At 33.1% G+C, this 17,672-nt stretch overlaps 2 protein-coding genes across 3 annotated transcripts in view; both read right to left on the bottom strand.

Annotated features, from left to right (window-relative positions):
- LOC111641636 (obscurin-like) overlaps positions 1 to 4,239 on the bottom strand; it is a 34,613-nt gene extending 30,374 nt beyond the window's left edge. The window contains exon 1 of the mRNA XM_023387833.1: positions 4,025 to 4,239. Coding sequence (XP_023243601.1) covers positions 4,025 to 4,035 — 11 coding nt within the window. The 5' untranslated portion in view covers positions 4,036 to 4,239. The remainder of the gene's footprint in view (positions 1 to 4,024) is intronic.
- A 1,824-nt stretch (positions 4,240 to 6,063) lies between these two features.
- LOC111641638 (armadillo segment polarity protein-like) lies at positions 6,064 to 16,782 on the bottom strand. 2 transcript variants are annotated; one of them, XM_023387837.1, is made up of 16 exons: positions 16,737 to 16,782; positions 14,802 to 14,905; positions 14,622 to 14,727; positions 14,359 to 14,546; positions 10,957 to 11,261; positions 10,671 to 10,872; positions 10,427 to 10,571; positions 10,059 to 10,162; positions 9,780 to 9,986; positions 9,570 to 9,701; positions 9,373 to 9,495; positions 9,141 to 9,302; positions 8,915 to 9,065; positions 7,485 to 7,609; positions 7,296 to 7,416; positions 6,064 to 7,098 (listed from the first exon to the last, which is right to left on the bottom strand). In XM_023387837.1, the coding sequence occupies exons 1-16, from the start codon at positions 16,780 to 16,782 to the stop codon at positions 6,890 to 6,892; spliced, it is 2,430 nt and encodes an 809-aa protein (XP_023243605.1). In that variant the 3' UTR covers positions 6,064 to 6,889. The 2 variants fall into 2 exon arrangements, 1 of the variants encoding a protein (XP_023243605.1); XR_002759445.1 differs by having other exon boundaries at positions 6,959 to 7,098; positions 7,184 to 7,416.
- Between the last annotated feature and the right edge of the window lie 890 nt (positions 16,783 to 17,672).

Genomic DNA, 17,672 nt, shown 5'->3' with positions numbered 1-17,672 from the left:
CCACTTATTACGTGCACCAATTGGCTGTTTGTAAACTTTTACTTACCTCTACACACACTATTATGTCTAAAGCTTACATTGCTGTGTATTGTATGCGTGTTTGAGTTAGTATATGTGTAGATTGTATTGTATTATTGCGTGTTATGTATGGTATGTACTGCGAGTTGCGCGTTACAGTGTTATGGGTATGTATGTAGTACTATAGTTCTGTTGTATTATAGTCTGTGCGCATTCCGTGTTGCTTGTACTATTGTTTTTTACGTATACAATGCATTGTTTTATACGCATATTGTATATTGTATTATACGTGTACAATATACAGTGCGCGTCTAAAAGAATGCTAAAGACAATACACAGTATACGTAAACCACGCGCAAATCTTATCTAATTGCGGCTATTGTTTTTAAATTATAAATGACTAATGCGGGACGAGAATAGCAAAGGTGCATCGAATATGCCAAACAATTAAACCGAGTAAACCCTGCTTAACGGTAGTGCTAGTGAGCTACTAGAAATAAATCCCACTTCCGCCCCACTGATACGATATTAATAGCACCCGTAAGTACTTTGCGATCAGAACAACACTTTCGATGTGTTTCGTAATACGAGATTTAATTCTCGAGTATTATTTTGCAGATTTTTATCGCGCGGAAGGAAATTAGATTTTTCCAAATCTCGTGTTTACATCGGGTGTTGCGACATCGATCAGTCTCTTTCGGCGCTGTCATAACATCGTTCTATTTGGGGAACGACGTCTCCATTTCTTTTATCAGATCTTCTCGTCATCTACGTCACCCGTCTCCTCCTTTTCCGAGGGACATTTTCTGCCAAAAATTGGCAAAAGAACACTATCAAATTGTGAAGTTCATCAGTAAGACTAATATTAGGTGTTACTTTTCTGTAATGTCGATTACGTTCCTCGACAGCCTTATTTAACACGTGGAAGATCTGTTTCGCCTAAGAATGCAACGGTTTCGAGTACTCGACTTCCGGCTGGAAATTCGGGTATGGCAAAAAAGTTATGATAAAACATGACACCTTTCCTTAAATGGAGTTAACCCCAACCCGACGAGCCAGACACGTCACCGTTACGGTATAACCCGGTTAGATCACGGTTACGTTCTCATTTCGCGCAAACTATCCTCGAAACAAGAAACATTTCCTGTTTTCTCCGGAGAGCAATTTGCCACATACGTCCAGTGTAAGTTGCCAGATTTCTTACCGCTCACCCCACCGAAACCCCTGATGGGGCCCACCAGAAATATAACATTTTTTTTGGACTAAAACTTCGTATGACGTTTCTAAACCAATATTCGTAACGTACCAAGTAACGGTGGTGGCATTTAACTTTATAATGCTTTATTGACCACTTAAAATTGTTACCCTAAATTTCGATACTCCGCTAGATACGGGGGATTTTCTGCTAAACTGGCAACAGTGCGTAAGAGCTTCGTTTGGTCCTCCTGTGAGAAAGTACAGCGTATTATTCGACAGCCATTTTGTTTCGACACAAAAAGTGCTAATCGTTTAGGATCGGTTTAATTAAATTGCCACCATTTCGACTAGGCGGTTATGGGATAATGATAAAATGGCGGAATTATTCAGAATTTGACAGAGATTCTATGTTACGATAGTTTACTTTAACACACACAGAAAATCCCAAAATTTCAAGATTTCCCCATTTACATTTCGCACCGAGCCTGGCAGAATATGGAGATTCGAACGATTCTGGGAAACGTGTTGTAATCTTATATACGGGATTATTCCAATTAAAGTTACTCTACTCGGCACCTTCTGCAGAGAGGACCAATGGGCGAAACTTGCTTCACCAGCATTTCAGAACAAGGGGAGAGATTTATGAAAGTTTCGAAAATCGCTGCTAGATTTTCAAAATACTTCGTGGTCAAGTGTAATTATCATAGGTTATTCGTGGGTGCATCATCAGTATCATTAACTGCGATTTTTGTAACTATATATTGTTTTTAATCTCTTCCCCGCCATCCGAAACGGGTACAAACTAAATTTCGCCCATTGGTTCTCACCGCAGAAGGCACCCAATACGGTAAATTTCGTGTAAATGGCCCAAACGGCAACGAAACATCCGCAAATCTTATTAAGAACACTACAGTTAATATTATCGTTTCGTTTTATCCAAATAATTTCACAATAGTCCACAATATCTCAGAAAATGCTTTCTCACAAAATTACACAAAAAGAAACACTTCCCAAAATGGATTCCATTCTTTGTTTATTACACGAATCGACAGCGCCACGAACAACAGATATTAAATACTGAAAACGATCCTTACTCATCCCCTTTTATTAGTTGTTTCGCACAACAATCGAGTGAAACAGAACTTGGATAACGTAGTGTGCCGCAATATCGCAACGGGGAGGATGAATGGCTAGGAAGATATCCGAATCAAACCGCCCTCGAAAATTTTTCGGGTGGCGAACCAGACTCAAATCCGTGTTCTCCGGAGCGACGGGACGACGCCTTTACCTCCATTGTCATCCCACACTAACACTATAAATACTGCACCAATTAGTAAAGTCACGACACTAGTCTAATACTACAAATACTACGCTACTTTCACAAGTTAGGATGCCAAATTCCAGACGTCCATCTCTTCGTGTTAGTAAACACCTACAAATTCTTGTAAAATTCTATATTCCATCAACAATAAAGTATTATTGAGAAAGTTATATCAATATGCCACGAGAATCCTTTCTAGCGTAGCCTATGTCTGGTTAAGAGGAAGGAGTGGCTAGACGTATTGTTACTCCCACACTTGTTTAAATCCGAGCGTCGAGACACCGCGGAAGTTTCGAACCTCGCAGACTACACAATACTCGAAGACATCGTAAGGATGTGCATTAAATATTCGTGTAGTAGTGTTGTACATTTGTTTAATCTCTCGGACTACTTGGCATCGTACCAATTTAAACAAGTTGAAGAGCATTTGTTTTGAACTGCCGAAACACGAGTTTCGTCAGTTGCTAGTATCACTTTAAATTGAAACAAATTCTTCCTCTATATAATCTAATAATTTACAATTTACAAGAAACCGGCTTTGTATGCGAATTACACGTTTAACTGTCTTAATTTCCAATAAATCTAAATTTGTATACAATAACCGAGGTAATATTTACGTTAGATTCGTTTTAAACACGAAATTAGTGTCGTCGTTTCTGCGGTGGCCATTTTGAATTGCCTAACACCTGGGACTTGGCAGCTTGCGGGCGCGGAACAGTGAAGATACTAGCAATTGTGAAAGACAAAAGTCGATTCGGGAAGAACTTAAGTGCCATTTTGTTTAATTAACCTCGTTCTGGACTTATAAATAGATAATATACCCTTATAAAAACAGTCTCCTGTAAGTCGAATGGGCGCTGATTTATTATCTGTGTATATTGTTATGCATCCAACAAATAAGTTGGGTGCCAAAAACGTTTGCTCCTCTTTAAACCGTTATTTGTCTCGATAAATAAGAGGTCTCGTGTCCGCCCACTTAGCAGATTTTTATGCTTTTAAACATGCCAAATTTTTTAATTTATAATCAGTAAGGACCATTATGTCAATTGAACTTACAGGAATCAGTTTATTAATACGCTAACTGTAATTTATGAATGAAGCCACGATTAATGGCACAGTTATGCTTAATAATGCTTCACCCCTGGTCTTGTAACTTTTATGTTATTTCTGATCTGGTGTACAATTAATAGCAATTTTTTAAGTCACAGTTCTTATAAATCTTTACAAGAGGTGATATCACGAAATGGTTTAAAGGTGATAAATTATGTTAATTGGTTTAAAAAGGTTAATTCCTTATTGTTTAACAATTCGTGTAATTTCGTCCTTGCAAATGCAGAACACTAGCAAATTCAGAAGTAAAATGTAGTATATTTTAGTCATTCATTCAGATAAGGTAGATGCATGCAGCAGAAATTCTCTTCTATAAATTTACTCTAATTTGCAACACCCAGAACGGTATGCCAAAAAAAACAAAATTGTCTTACCTACCTTGGTACCATCTACATTTGGATTATTGTCCAGTAGGATTTTGAAGAAATGTCCTGCAACACTAAAGTGACTAGACCGTAACCGAGTTCTCTTCGAGATTTATATTAAAGACATCTCTGTTGGGAGATTCCTACCGAACAACCTCCAAGATAAAATGAGACCCAGAGTATTCAAAAAATATTGGATAATAGGATTGGATAATACAAGAAGTGGGTGCAAAAATGGGCCCCTAGATTGGCTGGAAGCAGTTCAAGGTGGAAACAATTCGTAAACAGGGATTTTGGATTCGAGCTGTCAGGCATAAAGACTGGAGCCAAGTCACTTTTATACACATAAATATCAAATTGTATATTCTTTAAAGTTTTTTCTCAAATATACACAAATTTTTTGTGAATTTACAAAAAGTTTATAGTGTTGTCTGGCATATTAAATTCACTATCAAGTGATGTAATTTAAAATAAATAATAATAAAAAAAGCTTATTTTGGTTAATTGTTCCAAAACATATTGTATATATCACTAATTTAATTCTCAACTAATATAATTAGATTATACAGAACTTAAATTTAGTATAATCTAATTGTTACAAATATAAAATTTCATTGAAAGTAATTAGTAAATTGAATATTTATTTTAATAATAAAGGAACAAAATACTGTTGTATAAACAATACTCACTTGTACTTTTAGCATTGAATTTCTTAATTCATTTCTTAAGTGTCAAATATTCATAGCTGTGAATTCTTTGTCATTGTATAAAATTCTTATTCTGCAGACAACACAAAACTAAATAATTCAATCCTCTGTAAAATAGTTTTTGTGTTAATTTTCTCATAATCTTATTTTGCATAACAATTATTTTTGCTATTAAAATATCTAAATAAATGCAAACTTCATTACAGAAAAGACAGTAATCCAATTTTTAATCTATCCCTGCAGATAGAAGCGGGGATAAAAATGAAATATTTTCTTATTAACAACATTTCTAATGTATTCGGTAACACTACGTGTGTAATAATATAAGTATAAATGTGCATTTTACATTCTTCTGTATATTACTGCATGTTACACACACTAAACACAACAGATACTCAATTATCTGGGATGCCAATATATACCCATGGTCAGTCAAACACCACAATTCATCCACTTTGCCAGCTATTGCCTGGCAAGAGAGGAAATAATATACTTTGCATGTCGGTTTTTGAGTAACTGCCTCCTGTCTACTCGTACGAACTCTGTTTCTTTAACAACTTACCGTTTACCGAGTATAGAAATTTATTAAACGGGATCAAGTGGGAAGTTTACTGTATTTCTTTTAAACACATTAGACCGAGGAGTTTATAAAACATTGCAAAACAGCCCGTTGGGATAGGAATATTTGTTTCGAAAGGAAGGGTTTAAATGGGAAATTCTCCATTTTGTCGATGCCGATAGGTTTGCATCCCAAATTGACTCTGTTATTGCAACATTACTTTTCAAAAATATTTTAAATTTTAAAAAAATTGCATATAAAATACTTGGCAAGTTAGTTTCCACTTTGCAACAAATGCTTTGGGATATAAGAATTAGTTTCTGAAAATCATTCTTACTTCAGTTACGAGATGCTCGGATACCATATCCACGCTTTATTTTTGTGTTAATTGCTTAAAAACAGCAAGAATTAAGTTCAGAAATTGTCTATTATCTGATGTACTTTTGAATAATTATTCACTATTATAAACTTTGCTACATTGTAGAAGTTAACTGCAAACACTAACAAAAAATGTCAGATAAGATTATACAAGAGTCTTTTACATTATTCACCGCACAAAATATTGTAATTTTTGCATTATTTAGTCTTAAAATGAGCATAACTATTGTGAATAACTGAGAATAATGTATATTATTCTCATTGAAGTTATTTGTGAAGGAATGCATTTACTAAACCAACGTTGTGTATAGTGCATTATGATCTAAAATAACTGTATTTAACTTGTTTATTTAAAACAAGTATTGTTAAAAATAAGGATATTTTCTAGAAAGAATCAACAGACGGACGTTTATTTTGCACACACTTTAATGAATTCACTTTGCTATATTGTTACACGATAATCACTTGTTTATAAATGCATTTCACCCGTCATTTTCTCGTTCTGGAAGTATATTCGAATAAAGATCACGAGACATACAACAATAGGCTTTCGTTTGGAATCCACTAACTACTCTAGATTAAAATTCTAAGATAAACATCTTATTAAACCATCTTAAAACGTAACATAAAAACGTAGTAAATACAACTTTCACAAAACGGTCGATAAGCTCGTATCGGCAAGAGGTCACATCTCATATTTGTTCCGTGGATATTAGTAATTTGATTGGATTATGCGTAAATACTCTGAACGATATTTTCGTTAAAAAAGGTAACTATGATTACTTGAAGATAATGATCGATAGCATACGTAACGGACACGACTTCCATCCAATAATACTGTAGACGTCACGTACTACTCTACCTTTAACGGGATTACATAAAAGTATACAGTGGGGTTATGCGACTAATGAGGATTTTACCTTAAGTCGACCGACGTTAAAACAGTCTAGAGATAACGAGGAAGATAATCTGACGTTAAGTACACAAATGGAAAACTTCGTGGGAAGACAATATTTAATCTTAAAACTTTTCTAATCGAACGGCAATTCCCGCAACGTTGCCAGAGAAGTAAACCGTCACTTCGAAAAACAACGAATGATCGCTGGGATACCATCGGCATCGAGAGTTTCCATTTTTTTTTTTTAGATGCAGAAAAAAAAGAAATGGAAATTACATTTTGTGATATATTAAAAACTTTAATAAGTAGAAGCGATATCTGTACCGAGATGGCATCTCAGAGATCGGTATCGTACCAGGCAGCGAGCTGTCCCTCCTTCTGCACCGAATCCGGTGACATAATAGATTCCAAATTATCAATGTTTAAGTCGGGGTGATTATCAATGTCCATAGCTGTGTCCAAAGATCCGTATCCACTAACATTATTGATAGGAGGACCTAGGTCCAATCCTTCCATTGACTCAATAGGGACCTGAGGGTCATAATCTGTAAGAAAATAACTTTTGTCATTGGCGGAAATTGTCACCAAATCAGTAAGAACATCTAATTTAAGGGAAATTTAGTTTCGTACCAAACATCCTCTTCAGCAAGGAAAGCTCAGAAAGAAGAAAACTTATTTAGCCATTTGTTATAATAAAAGCAACTACCTTTCTCTTACACGTCCAGTTGATATTCGAACTCACCTTGCTGTGCATACGGATTGTGGCGGGGCGGCACTGCATGAACGGGCCCCTGTCCCGGCTGATATATTTGGTCGGGATAAGGTTCCTCGGTGCCTAGCATGTTCATGTCCATATCCGGATGCTGCATTTAATATCAATTGTCAAAATACCATTTCAATGGTATCAAAGATTGTAAATAAAAATGCATACCATGGCTCCCCAAGGACCCGCGTCGTCTCGAAACAAGGAACTTGTCAGTTCCATCGAGAGACGCTTCTTGTAGTCTTGTGGTTTGTCTTCGGACATGCGAAATAACACTGCAGCTGCGTAAGTGGCTAAACAGAAAATATATATTATTATTAATTTAATTAAAGTTTTATTATTTTTTTAACAGGAAAAAAATTCTGAACAAGTTTCGTACAATAAAATTATCCTAATTATATTAATATAAAAATAAATTATTCTAAAATGTATTGTTCATAAGATTTGCCAGACTTAACTTTAAACAACAAAACAACAAATTGATGTCTTACTGTATTTCAAGTACATTCATTGTATTATGTTTAAATACACTCCAAGTAATTATTATAACAAATTAATATGAATTAACAGGAAAGTACAGAGTTAATAGTGGATTGGCAAAATGATTTAACTAATCTGAAAGTTAATTTCCACTTGTATGCTAATTAATTATGTTTGACATAACTTTTTTCTTAATAGACCTTGTATGTTTATAAAGACAATTAAACAAGTAAAGCTTACACAATTAATCTGCCTAATTTCCAGCCGATACAGATTAAAAATTTGCCATATCAGTATAAGATACTTAACGAACACTGGCACCAAGAGGGCAAGAGTATCAAAATATAAGTTAAATACTGTATTTTAAAAATTACAATAGAACAAGACTAAATACTAGAGTGACTTTCCTAAATTAATTTCAGTTTCGAATACTTCAATTATAGATTTGTACCAATTTATCTTCTTTTTGTTCACCAAGCAGCTTTGGTTTATGAAACTAAGCAAATAAAAATAATATTTATATTTCATGCAGAGTAAGTGTTTCTTATTTTATTAAGTGTATTTATGTTTCCTGTAGAATTACTTTGCTTACAATTTCTTAGAGCCAAAAAAAGAGCCAAAACCCAGAGGGTATCCTTCTGATACCCAGAGGGTATCAGAAGGAATGAATGATAATGATGATTGATGATGATGACATGTTGAGTGATTTTATATATTTTTTTTTGGGGCATAAGTAATTAAATGTTTAATTTTATTTCAAGTTTATCTTGATGTGATGTTAGTAGTCACTTGAAAATGCAATAGAAATTACACATTACCAGGCACAAAATAAATTTGCCAGAATCCCAGATTTTGAATAGCCAAAAATACTCTCAAAACTATTTTAATTTATAAATGCACAAAAGTTCATTCAAATTATGGGCATTATGTTACGATGAATATAAAATTCAATTTATCCAGAATCAACATTATTATTTATCCTTCAAATTACTTTTAGAACTTACTTTTCATGAATGTTTTTCAAATTACAAATAGAGATTTTTTTAATATTCTTAAAAACAAATACTATAGAAATATTAAGCTTGCATAAAAATGAAGGATAGTAAATAAAAACTAACCGACTCCTTCATTCCTCGAATGTAACAGATCGGTAAGAGGAGCAGTGGCTCCTTCTGTCTCGATCATTTCGGCTCCTTCTTTGTCGGCGGCGAGTTCACACAAAACTCCTGCTGCTACACGTTGAATATTTTCGATTTCGCTGTACAATAACTTTAATGAGAAAACATAAATTAATATATTTAAATAAATATTTTTAAAATATTAGAATGAAAATCAATTACTGACTTGAACAAAAACTGGTATAACATTTAACCCACGAATAATAGCTCTGTTGTGTGCCTCTCGTGCTAAGATGTGAAGTGCACCAACAGTCCCTTCCACGATTTCTTCCATTCGTACTCCATCCATATATGCCACCTGACTACTGTTTGATGTCACGCTGGAACGCTAATTATGGATTTAAAATAAATTTACGGTAAAATCTTAAATCAAAAACAAATTTTTCTCGTAATCTTACTCTTTGTGTGTCTTGATATGCTTTCAGTAAAAGTTGAACGAGTCGGGGAATTGCACCGTGTTCCCGAAGAGGAGAATGATTTGCAGAACACAAAGCCAAATTACGTATGAGTCCGATAACGGCCTAAAATAAATTTTGTTTGTAGAGTACTTTGTTAAATTATATTTTATTTGAAATACGATTACAAAAATAAATACTTTAATCAGTGGCCAACGACTCGGAGGATGAAGCAATTTAACGATAACTTGTAGTCCATAATGGAGTCTGACGGCATTTTGAGCCATCTCTGCTTCGGCGTGACGACTTGTGAGATGTCTCAAAGCACAAACCTATAATGCATTTAAGAGTAAGAATATTCAAAAAGGCATGGATGTATATTAAAGTTATTATAAATATTATAAAGATACCGCAGGCTCAGTTATTTCTTCTCTGTCTCCTGCCTGGACGACAGCTCGGACCAACGCCTCAATGCCTCCGACTTGACAGACAGTCATTTTATTTCTCTGATTATTACATGTTAAATTGGATAATATTCCTGCTGCACAGGTAACTATATTGATATCGTTACTGCACAGAAGTTGTACCAAACTTTGTAATAAACTCTCCATAGTTTCCTTTTAAAAGATTTTTAAAATATCAATTAACTATATACAATTTTGGCATGCTCTCAATTTCCTTTAGTTTACCTGTTTTGTTCCAGCATCAGATAAATTTCTGAGAGTCCACAGACAATTCAGCACCAATCTTTGACTCTGATGTCCTAAATGCATTGCAAGAGCTTGCATTCCTCCTATAAAATTTAATAATTATAATTCCCATCTAAGTTCAAACTTCATGAAATTAGTTCTGTGCAACATTTAACGGCAAACATTAATAAAAGACCAGTATGTACTTCGTGTTTTAGAATAGACTAAGTGTAGTATATTGATTACATCTTAAACTTTGTATATGTAATATTTAATTATAATTACTTTTAATAATTTTAAGAAAGAAAGTGTATTTGTTATTACACTTATCAAAATGATAATGAATAGTTTCTTTTATTCACACAAACCTGCTTCAACTATTGCTGGTTTGTTACTAGAACACACAGAGAGCACTTTAAGAACACGTGATGTTGTCCACAATAACTTCTCATAAGTATAAGAACGAATTATTCTAACCAATTCTGCTGGACCACCACTTGCCAAAATTATCAACTATAATTATAAATACAGATTAAAAATAGTCCATACTAAGGCATTTTTATTATAAATCCACTTGTACATTGAACTCTAAATGTTCTAATATTTCAGTACCTTGCTTTCTTGATTTCCATAAGCCAAAATCTGTAAACAATCTGTCACGATAGCCAAAAACTTAACATTATTACGTTGAAGAAGAGCCACCATTTTCTGAAGTCCTCCAGCCAGACGAACAGCCATTTTTGATCCCTCTTGATGTAACAGCAAATTATGGAGAGTAGTTATCGAGTAAAATAGCACCGATTCCACAGGTGAACTGTATTAAGCAACAGTTTTGAATCTTAATCTCAAAAATAGATTATGCTACATGTATGTCGTGTGACGTAAACATATACATTACCTGAGTAGTTTCACGAGTGCTGGAATTCCTCCAGATTTAAATATTGCCAAAAGGCCTTGTCGGTGATGGGAGAGATTGTGAAGAGCTCCCGCTGCACATTTTGTTGTTTCCAGATCGTTGGACGTAGTCATTGCTCTCACCAGAGCGGCTATCATCTGAGGAGAATTCATAATAGCATGTCGAGATGCTTCTTTTCTAGAAAGCTGATGCACCATCATCGCCGCTTGTCCCACAACAACTTGATCTTCATCATTTAAGAGTTTTATTAATTCTGGAACTGCTCTTGTAGCCAAATCTGCATCATCCTGAATGAAAAAGTTATATCATAAGTAATTCCATCAAGAGTGCAGCATATGTGCATATTAATAATAAACACATATTCAATGATAATGTAACAGTAAACCAATAAACATTCACATACTTATGTGAATGCTTATTGGTTTACTTTTAACTCTAATTCTGCATTCTTAATTGTGGATATGGTCATTAAAGTAGAGTAAATAAAACTCTTAATCAATCAGATAATATATCGTTCCATGTTATTTTCAATGGATCATAATTAGATCTACTATGAAACAGCATAATATATTCAGTAGAATTAATAATAAAAATATTTAACTTTTTATAATGATAATTCTAAGCATTTTCAATTACAAAGTGCACAAATAACTATTACTTCTTTGGGATTTATTTACATTAATCACTTACAATAAACATTGTTTTTTCTTTTAGGCCGAAATGAAATTTTTATTAAGCTCTAGTTTTAATGATAAATATATTATTATTCAATTTCACTTGTATATGGAATGTATCATTATTTCAATTAAAGTGAAAAATTAGATACTTTAGTAACTTTTTCAGTGCAAGTTGGGTGAAAACATTCTTTACAATGTTATAATCTCTTTGAATTTCATATTCCTATCCTATCTTTGTACTTAATGAATTGTTATAATGAACTATTTAAATACTACAGTCTTGATTTGAGATCAGTTTGACCAAGGTAGATTATCCAGGCAATCTACGGAAAAATATTTTGTCAATAAGAGTGAGAACAAAGTATAAAACAGTTCATTTCATGAATCTTACTCCAACAATGGGCAAAATTCAAAAGGGGCTGTAAACATTTTTAAAAATTAATACTTGGACAATAAAATTAAATTATTAAAGATTTGCGAGAGCGCTTTAGAAATAAAGAGATAAATTAACACGAATTTAAACTACTGTTTAGTCACGGAGATNTATTTTCAGTGTCACTGTAGGGTTATCATAAACATATTATTATGTAAATCATCATTATTAAATTTTGCTGAACTGTTTGAGAAGAAATAACTTTTTCCAAATAACATTAAATAAATTATGTTACCATTTAAAATTTCAATAAATCCATTAACCTGATTTTAATTAATGCCAAACAATTTACTGGATTGTCAGGCTATATTATTTCTAATAATTATTTCATTTATTATGAGATGGCATCCTAATTGCCTATCTCTAGTCAAATTATTTATATTTAATTATTAAATTAGCCTTAAAGTAACCTGATAATCCGATAGATCATTTGGTATTTAATGCCAAACAATTTACTGGATTGTCAGGCTATATTATTTCTAATAATTATTTCAATTAATACAAGATGGCAGCATAATTGCCTATCTCTAGTCAAATTAATTAGTAGCTAATCATTAAGATAGCCCAAAAATAGTCTGATAATTTGGTTGATCATTTGGTGTCAATATTCTTGTATTCAGTCAATCGCTTAGTATAAAATATTCTGTTATCTAAAGTATCCAAAGTAGCATATACCAAAACTCTACTGTGTCTTTAAATTATCAAAATTCTTGTTCTACATTATCTGTTAGAAATGTCTTGCATTAATCACTCTGAATTAGAAAATGTTCTTAAAACATTTTAAAAATGTAGTGTTTAGATTATTTTTATTTGGGTTTTGGTTGTGATCATTATATAATTTATATAAAATATTTATATAATACACCTGGGTTGGATAAAAAGTAATGGAACACTATCCATAAGTACACATATGTCATGTACTGATAGTGTTACCATTACTTCTACCGATAGTAGAACCGATAGTAGATATGCCACATACTTCCAGCATGTGGCATATATGCATCATATGCTGGTAGGTGGTGGGGGATGTGGAAGAAGATAGTGAGATACATGCATGGTACAAAGAGTGTGGGGGTTGCTGTGATTTGGCTGCAAGCTGTGATACTGTTTTGTGTATGCTGAGCATGCCCACCCTAAGAAGTACTGGAGTGACGTGTTCAGCAAACATGAGCAACGATCATAGATGAAAATCAAAGCTGCATGTAGACAAACTGCCTGACAATGTTACGAAGGACTGTGGGAAGCATATGGCAATGATGCATTGCCATATTGTACCATGGCAAGATGGGTGAAGGTGTTTGGGGATGGCAGGGAATCCTTGTTTAGGGCAACCCACAGTTGAACACACTGTACAGCTGCTTGATTTCCTGCTGGTGGTAAAATGTTAATGGACATCAAGTTAGTTGCCAGTGGAAGTTGACCCGTGCCACAAAACCATGCTGCACTGATATTGCGCACCACGTGTATGTGTCAGTGTCAAGGCCACACCTACTATTGCCACTTCTTTTGTAATGCTAGACAAAGGTGGTTTTGGTGGAAGTGACCAAACCTGCTGGCTTCTGGCCCCATCATTCTTCCCAACAATGTGAGATGTCAAGCCACCAGCACTATCATGAGCATTTTTCACCACAGGCAATGAGAAATTCTGGAACATGTACCCTCTTTCCCAAATACAATATCCTTGTGATTTTGACCTTTTCTCTGAATTGAAGGAACCCCTGACAGAACACCATTTCTGGACCAGGGACAGCGTTATCCACACTAAAGGGTAGCCATACAGAACATCAACAGTAGTGAGCATGCCAATGGCATAAGACAACTGTCAGAGGTGTGGCAAAAGGTTATTAACAAAGCAAGACAATATGTGTAACACATGCAAGTTCTTGTTCTTTCTGAAATAAAGTTGTTTTATTTCAGAATTTTTATTTTGCAACTATGAATGTTTTGCCATTACTTTTTTATCTAACCCAAGTAAACAATAGGATATATATGTCATGTTTCTAAGTGTAGAAAAGCATGATAACATAATTCATTATTTTACTAAACTATGAATTATTATATTATAAAACAAACTCTAGAAATTATTTATTTTCAAAATTTTTATATTATATTGTACAAAATGGCAATTCCATGTGTTCTTTCTCAAAACTCTCTAACATCTTGTTTTCTTATCCCTATTTATACAAACTCATTATCCACTACTCAATACATAAAAGCAGAAATCTGTAGTAATTAAATATTTATGATATCAGAAACTGCAAGTAAAAAAAATACCTGATAATTGATTAAATTCTCCACGGCATGCTTCAGCATTTGAGATGGCTCAGATAATCTCTGAACGGCAGTCGGCTGACTCGGATCGAACTGGGTTGAAGGAATTTCTATTCCTTCGTCCAGAGTCTCGGGAAACATGGCTGCACGCACTCTCTGCGATCTTGTCTGGTTTAACTGCTGGTTCATTTCTAAACAGAAGTATGCACTGTTATTTTTATATCATTCAAGCAAATTGAGAGAGGAAAAAGCAACAATTTAGTTACCATCCAGTTGATCTTGAGTAAATCCTTGCCCGAAACCGGCGTGATCCCAGTCAAACACAATCTGTTCACTATCCAAATCATCTTCTTTTCCACTAAGAGAAGGAGCCTAAATAAATATAAAACTTCACAATCAGTTTTTCACTAAATTATAACTTTATTAAAAAATATATATATACTTACATGTGTTGTTGCTCCAGAATGTATACCAGAATCACTTATGTAAGCATTCTGTTGCCATAGAGAAATCTGTTCCTTTGGATCAGCCATATTCATTCCATGGGACACTGGATTATTATAACAATTTTATTTTTATTTTAATTGTAAGAGAAATATATTTCTTCTTTTAAACAACAGAATAGTAAATTCTATTACTGTATCTTCAGAAAAGATGAGAAATCATCTTAATTTAGTCACAAATACTATACGAACAAACAAAATTTGCATAAAGTAAACTACTGGTGTGTAGTGTCCAATTAAAATCTGATACTTTATCAAATGTTCTAAGCATCATTCTTACAACAAGCAGTTTGTTGTTGTTATGTGTTACAGCACACAGTCATTAACAGACAAAGAGCACCAAATCATAACAGACTTTTGGATAATTTGCAAATTATATGAGTATGTAAGCAAGCAATTAATTGGTAGTACTTGATTGCTTGCTGTTCTATCCATTAGTTTTATGCTCTTTGGAACTTAGCATAAACATAATGCTAAGTTCCAAAGAACATACAATTAATTGGTATTCATATGGTAACATTATAATCTAGAGCAGTGATTCTCAGACAGTATGACGAAATACATTAGTGCATCTCAAGAAATGGCTAAATGCACCACCACGATTATTATGAAAGTATATTTTAAAATAAGAATAAGCTGATTTGTGCAAATATTTATTACACCCAAGATAAACTAATAGCTAGGTTAGGCCTACAGAGTAGCAGCTATTATAGTACAAAGTTATTTATAATTTAAGTACATTAATATATTTTCAATGTCGTACATATGTGCTAGAAAAATTTTTCATGCTTTATAGTGTATCACGGGCACAAAAAAGTTTGAGAAACGCTGGTCTAGAGTATTATTTTAGTAGTTTTAATATGTATTTAATATGTAGTAGTTGGTAATTATCTATTTTATTTTATTTTTTAAAAAACTTGCACACACTTGTGCTCCCGAGCAGAAAAAAGTAAGTCCGCACCGAGAAAGAGGGGGGAAACCCCACAAGCACAACTTAGGAACTTGCTAAACCTTAAAGAATAAAACATCCTGAAAAATTGTAAAAAAGAATAATGTAAAAGGTTAGCGAGTATTGTCGGAAAATAGGCTGCCAGGCAGAAAGGAAAAGTTTACTGTTAGCGATAAGTACGTAAATGAGGAAAGTGATCTCACTCAGAATTGTGACGTCACCTCACAGTATAAAGTCCTGGCCTGGCACATTAACGCGAATCCGCGTAAAGTACCCGTTAGGTAATGGCTATTTCCGGCACAAAGTTGTGTCGCTAATCATTGTAAAAGGCGTAAAAATAACTTAGTACTTTACACAATTTACATTTATGGTGTTTGAGATACAGTTTGTTATCTACTTTGATAATGGAATTTTGACATCCACAAAATATGCTTCATTTATAAATTGATAGTCTGGAAAAAGGAGCAAATAAAACTATTATTTCTAGTAAAACAAGCATTAGAACCTTATTTTTTGGATTTTCTTACATATGATTAATATTTTATAACAAATAACAAATATTCCAAGATTTAATAAATTGTAGAAACTTTTCTTTATATAATTTACTTCTGATCAAAAATAATTATCAACAAAACAAATCTTAAGCTTCTTCAAAAACAAAATTTCTTTCTGTTCAATTTCATTAAAGTTTAGATTTCATTTTTTTTTAAATATAAATGAAAAGAAATAAATTTCTCAGAAAATTTTCTTTCTTTCTTAGACACAATCAACTTCTAACACACAAAATTTAAATAGAAGACGTATCAAATTCGAAACCCAAACCATACAATACAAAGAGAGAATTCTGATCTCTAAGAAGTATTTGTTCAGTACACTGGTTAATATTTACAACTATATATTTTAATGTAAGCAGGTTAAAAGACACTTACTTGGCCTAGTCCCGGCAGGAGCGGGTGACTGCAGTTGGTAACTCATTGTTTAAATTTCCACCTCTGAAACCTCTTTAACCTAAACATAAAATATTAATATTAATTTCTAACAATTTTATTCAAAAATTCATTTTAAATTAATAGTGTAAAGCTTAAATCGACGTTTTATAAAATTTTGCTATCGACATAAGGGTTTAATTTTAACTCTTTCAAAATCTAGAGTCGAGCACGAGACAAACTTTAGAAATTTTTACAGATATGACTTTATAGGATCCTGTCTCTTGCCGCCCGGCCTCTCCTCCATCACGGACACAGAAGTATCCGTGATGGACACGAAAAAGGTCTTCTTAACGTCCAACAGACAAAAAGAGTTAAAAACGCAAGCTCTTCTCGATTACCCAATTAGTTTCTTAAAGTAATAACAACAAAACAATACCTTAACAACAAAACATTTACATTCAGTGTTAAGTGTAAATATTTTACGGAAATAACTTTTACTAACTTCGATGTTTAAAATTTTATTATTTATTGTAACAATTTGTTTCTTTTTACAATACAAATTTCAGTTTTAGTACTTTCAATCCATTACTTATTGTATACAAATTATTCTATCATATCGTCAAACTAAACAATAATTTGCCCTTTGTTTCTCCTACAGTATTATACATTTTACAGCTGTAATTTACATTGCATAGTAATTTATTGTTCCCCATTTTATTATCCTTATTTATTTTTAATATCATTACAAATATTACATTATTATTACTTGTAACATTAACAATCATTGAGCATTTGACTGTATTTTAATTGTTACTATTTAGGCAAAGCTAATCCGGATATGCAGAAAAACGTAAGAAAAAATTAGAACCGGCAAGCAGAATTAAATACTAAAGCACACAGATAAGTGAGAATGAAGAAATTGAATGGCCATGGTAA

Source organism: Centruroides sculpturatus, unplaced genomic scaffold (assembly GCF_000671375.1).
Source record: "Centruroides sculpturatus isolate CEXI.00-Female unplaced genomic scaffold, Cexi_2.0 scaffold1584, whole genome shotgun sequence".
NCBI lineage: Eukaryota > Metazoa > Arthropoda > Arachnida > Scorpiones > Buthidae > Centruroides > Centruroides sculpturatus.
This window is presented reverse-complemented; position numbering and strand designations above follow the sequence as displayed.

What these genes read in the sequence shown, in the direction of transcription:
- LOC111641638 (XM_023387837.1), bottom strand. Translation starts at nt 16,782, where the DNA reads ATGAGTTACCAACTGCAGTCACCCGCTCCTGCCGGGACTAGGCCAA. An exon ending in ATTCTGGAGCAACAACACAT is followed by an intron (nt 14,728 to 14,801) that starts GTAAGTATATAT and finishes ATATTTATTTAG; the next exon opens with GCTCCTTCTCTTAGTGGAAA. An exon ending in CAATCCGTATGCACAGCAAG is followed by an intron (nt 7,099 to 7,295) that starts GTGAGTTCGAAT and finishes ATTTTCTTACAG; the next exon opens with ATTATGACCCTCAGGTCCCT.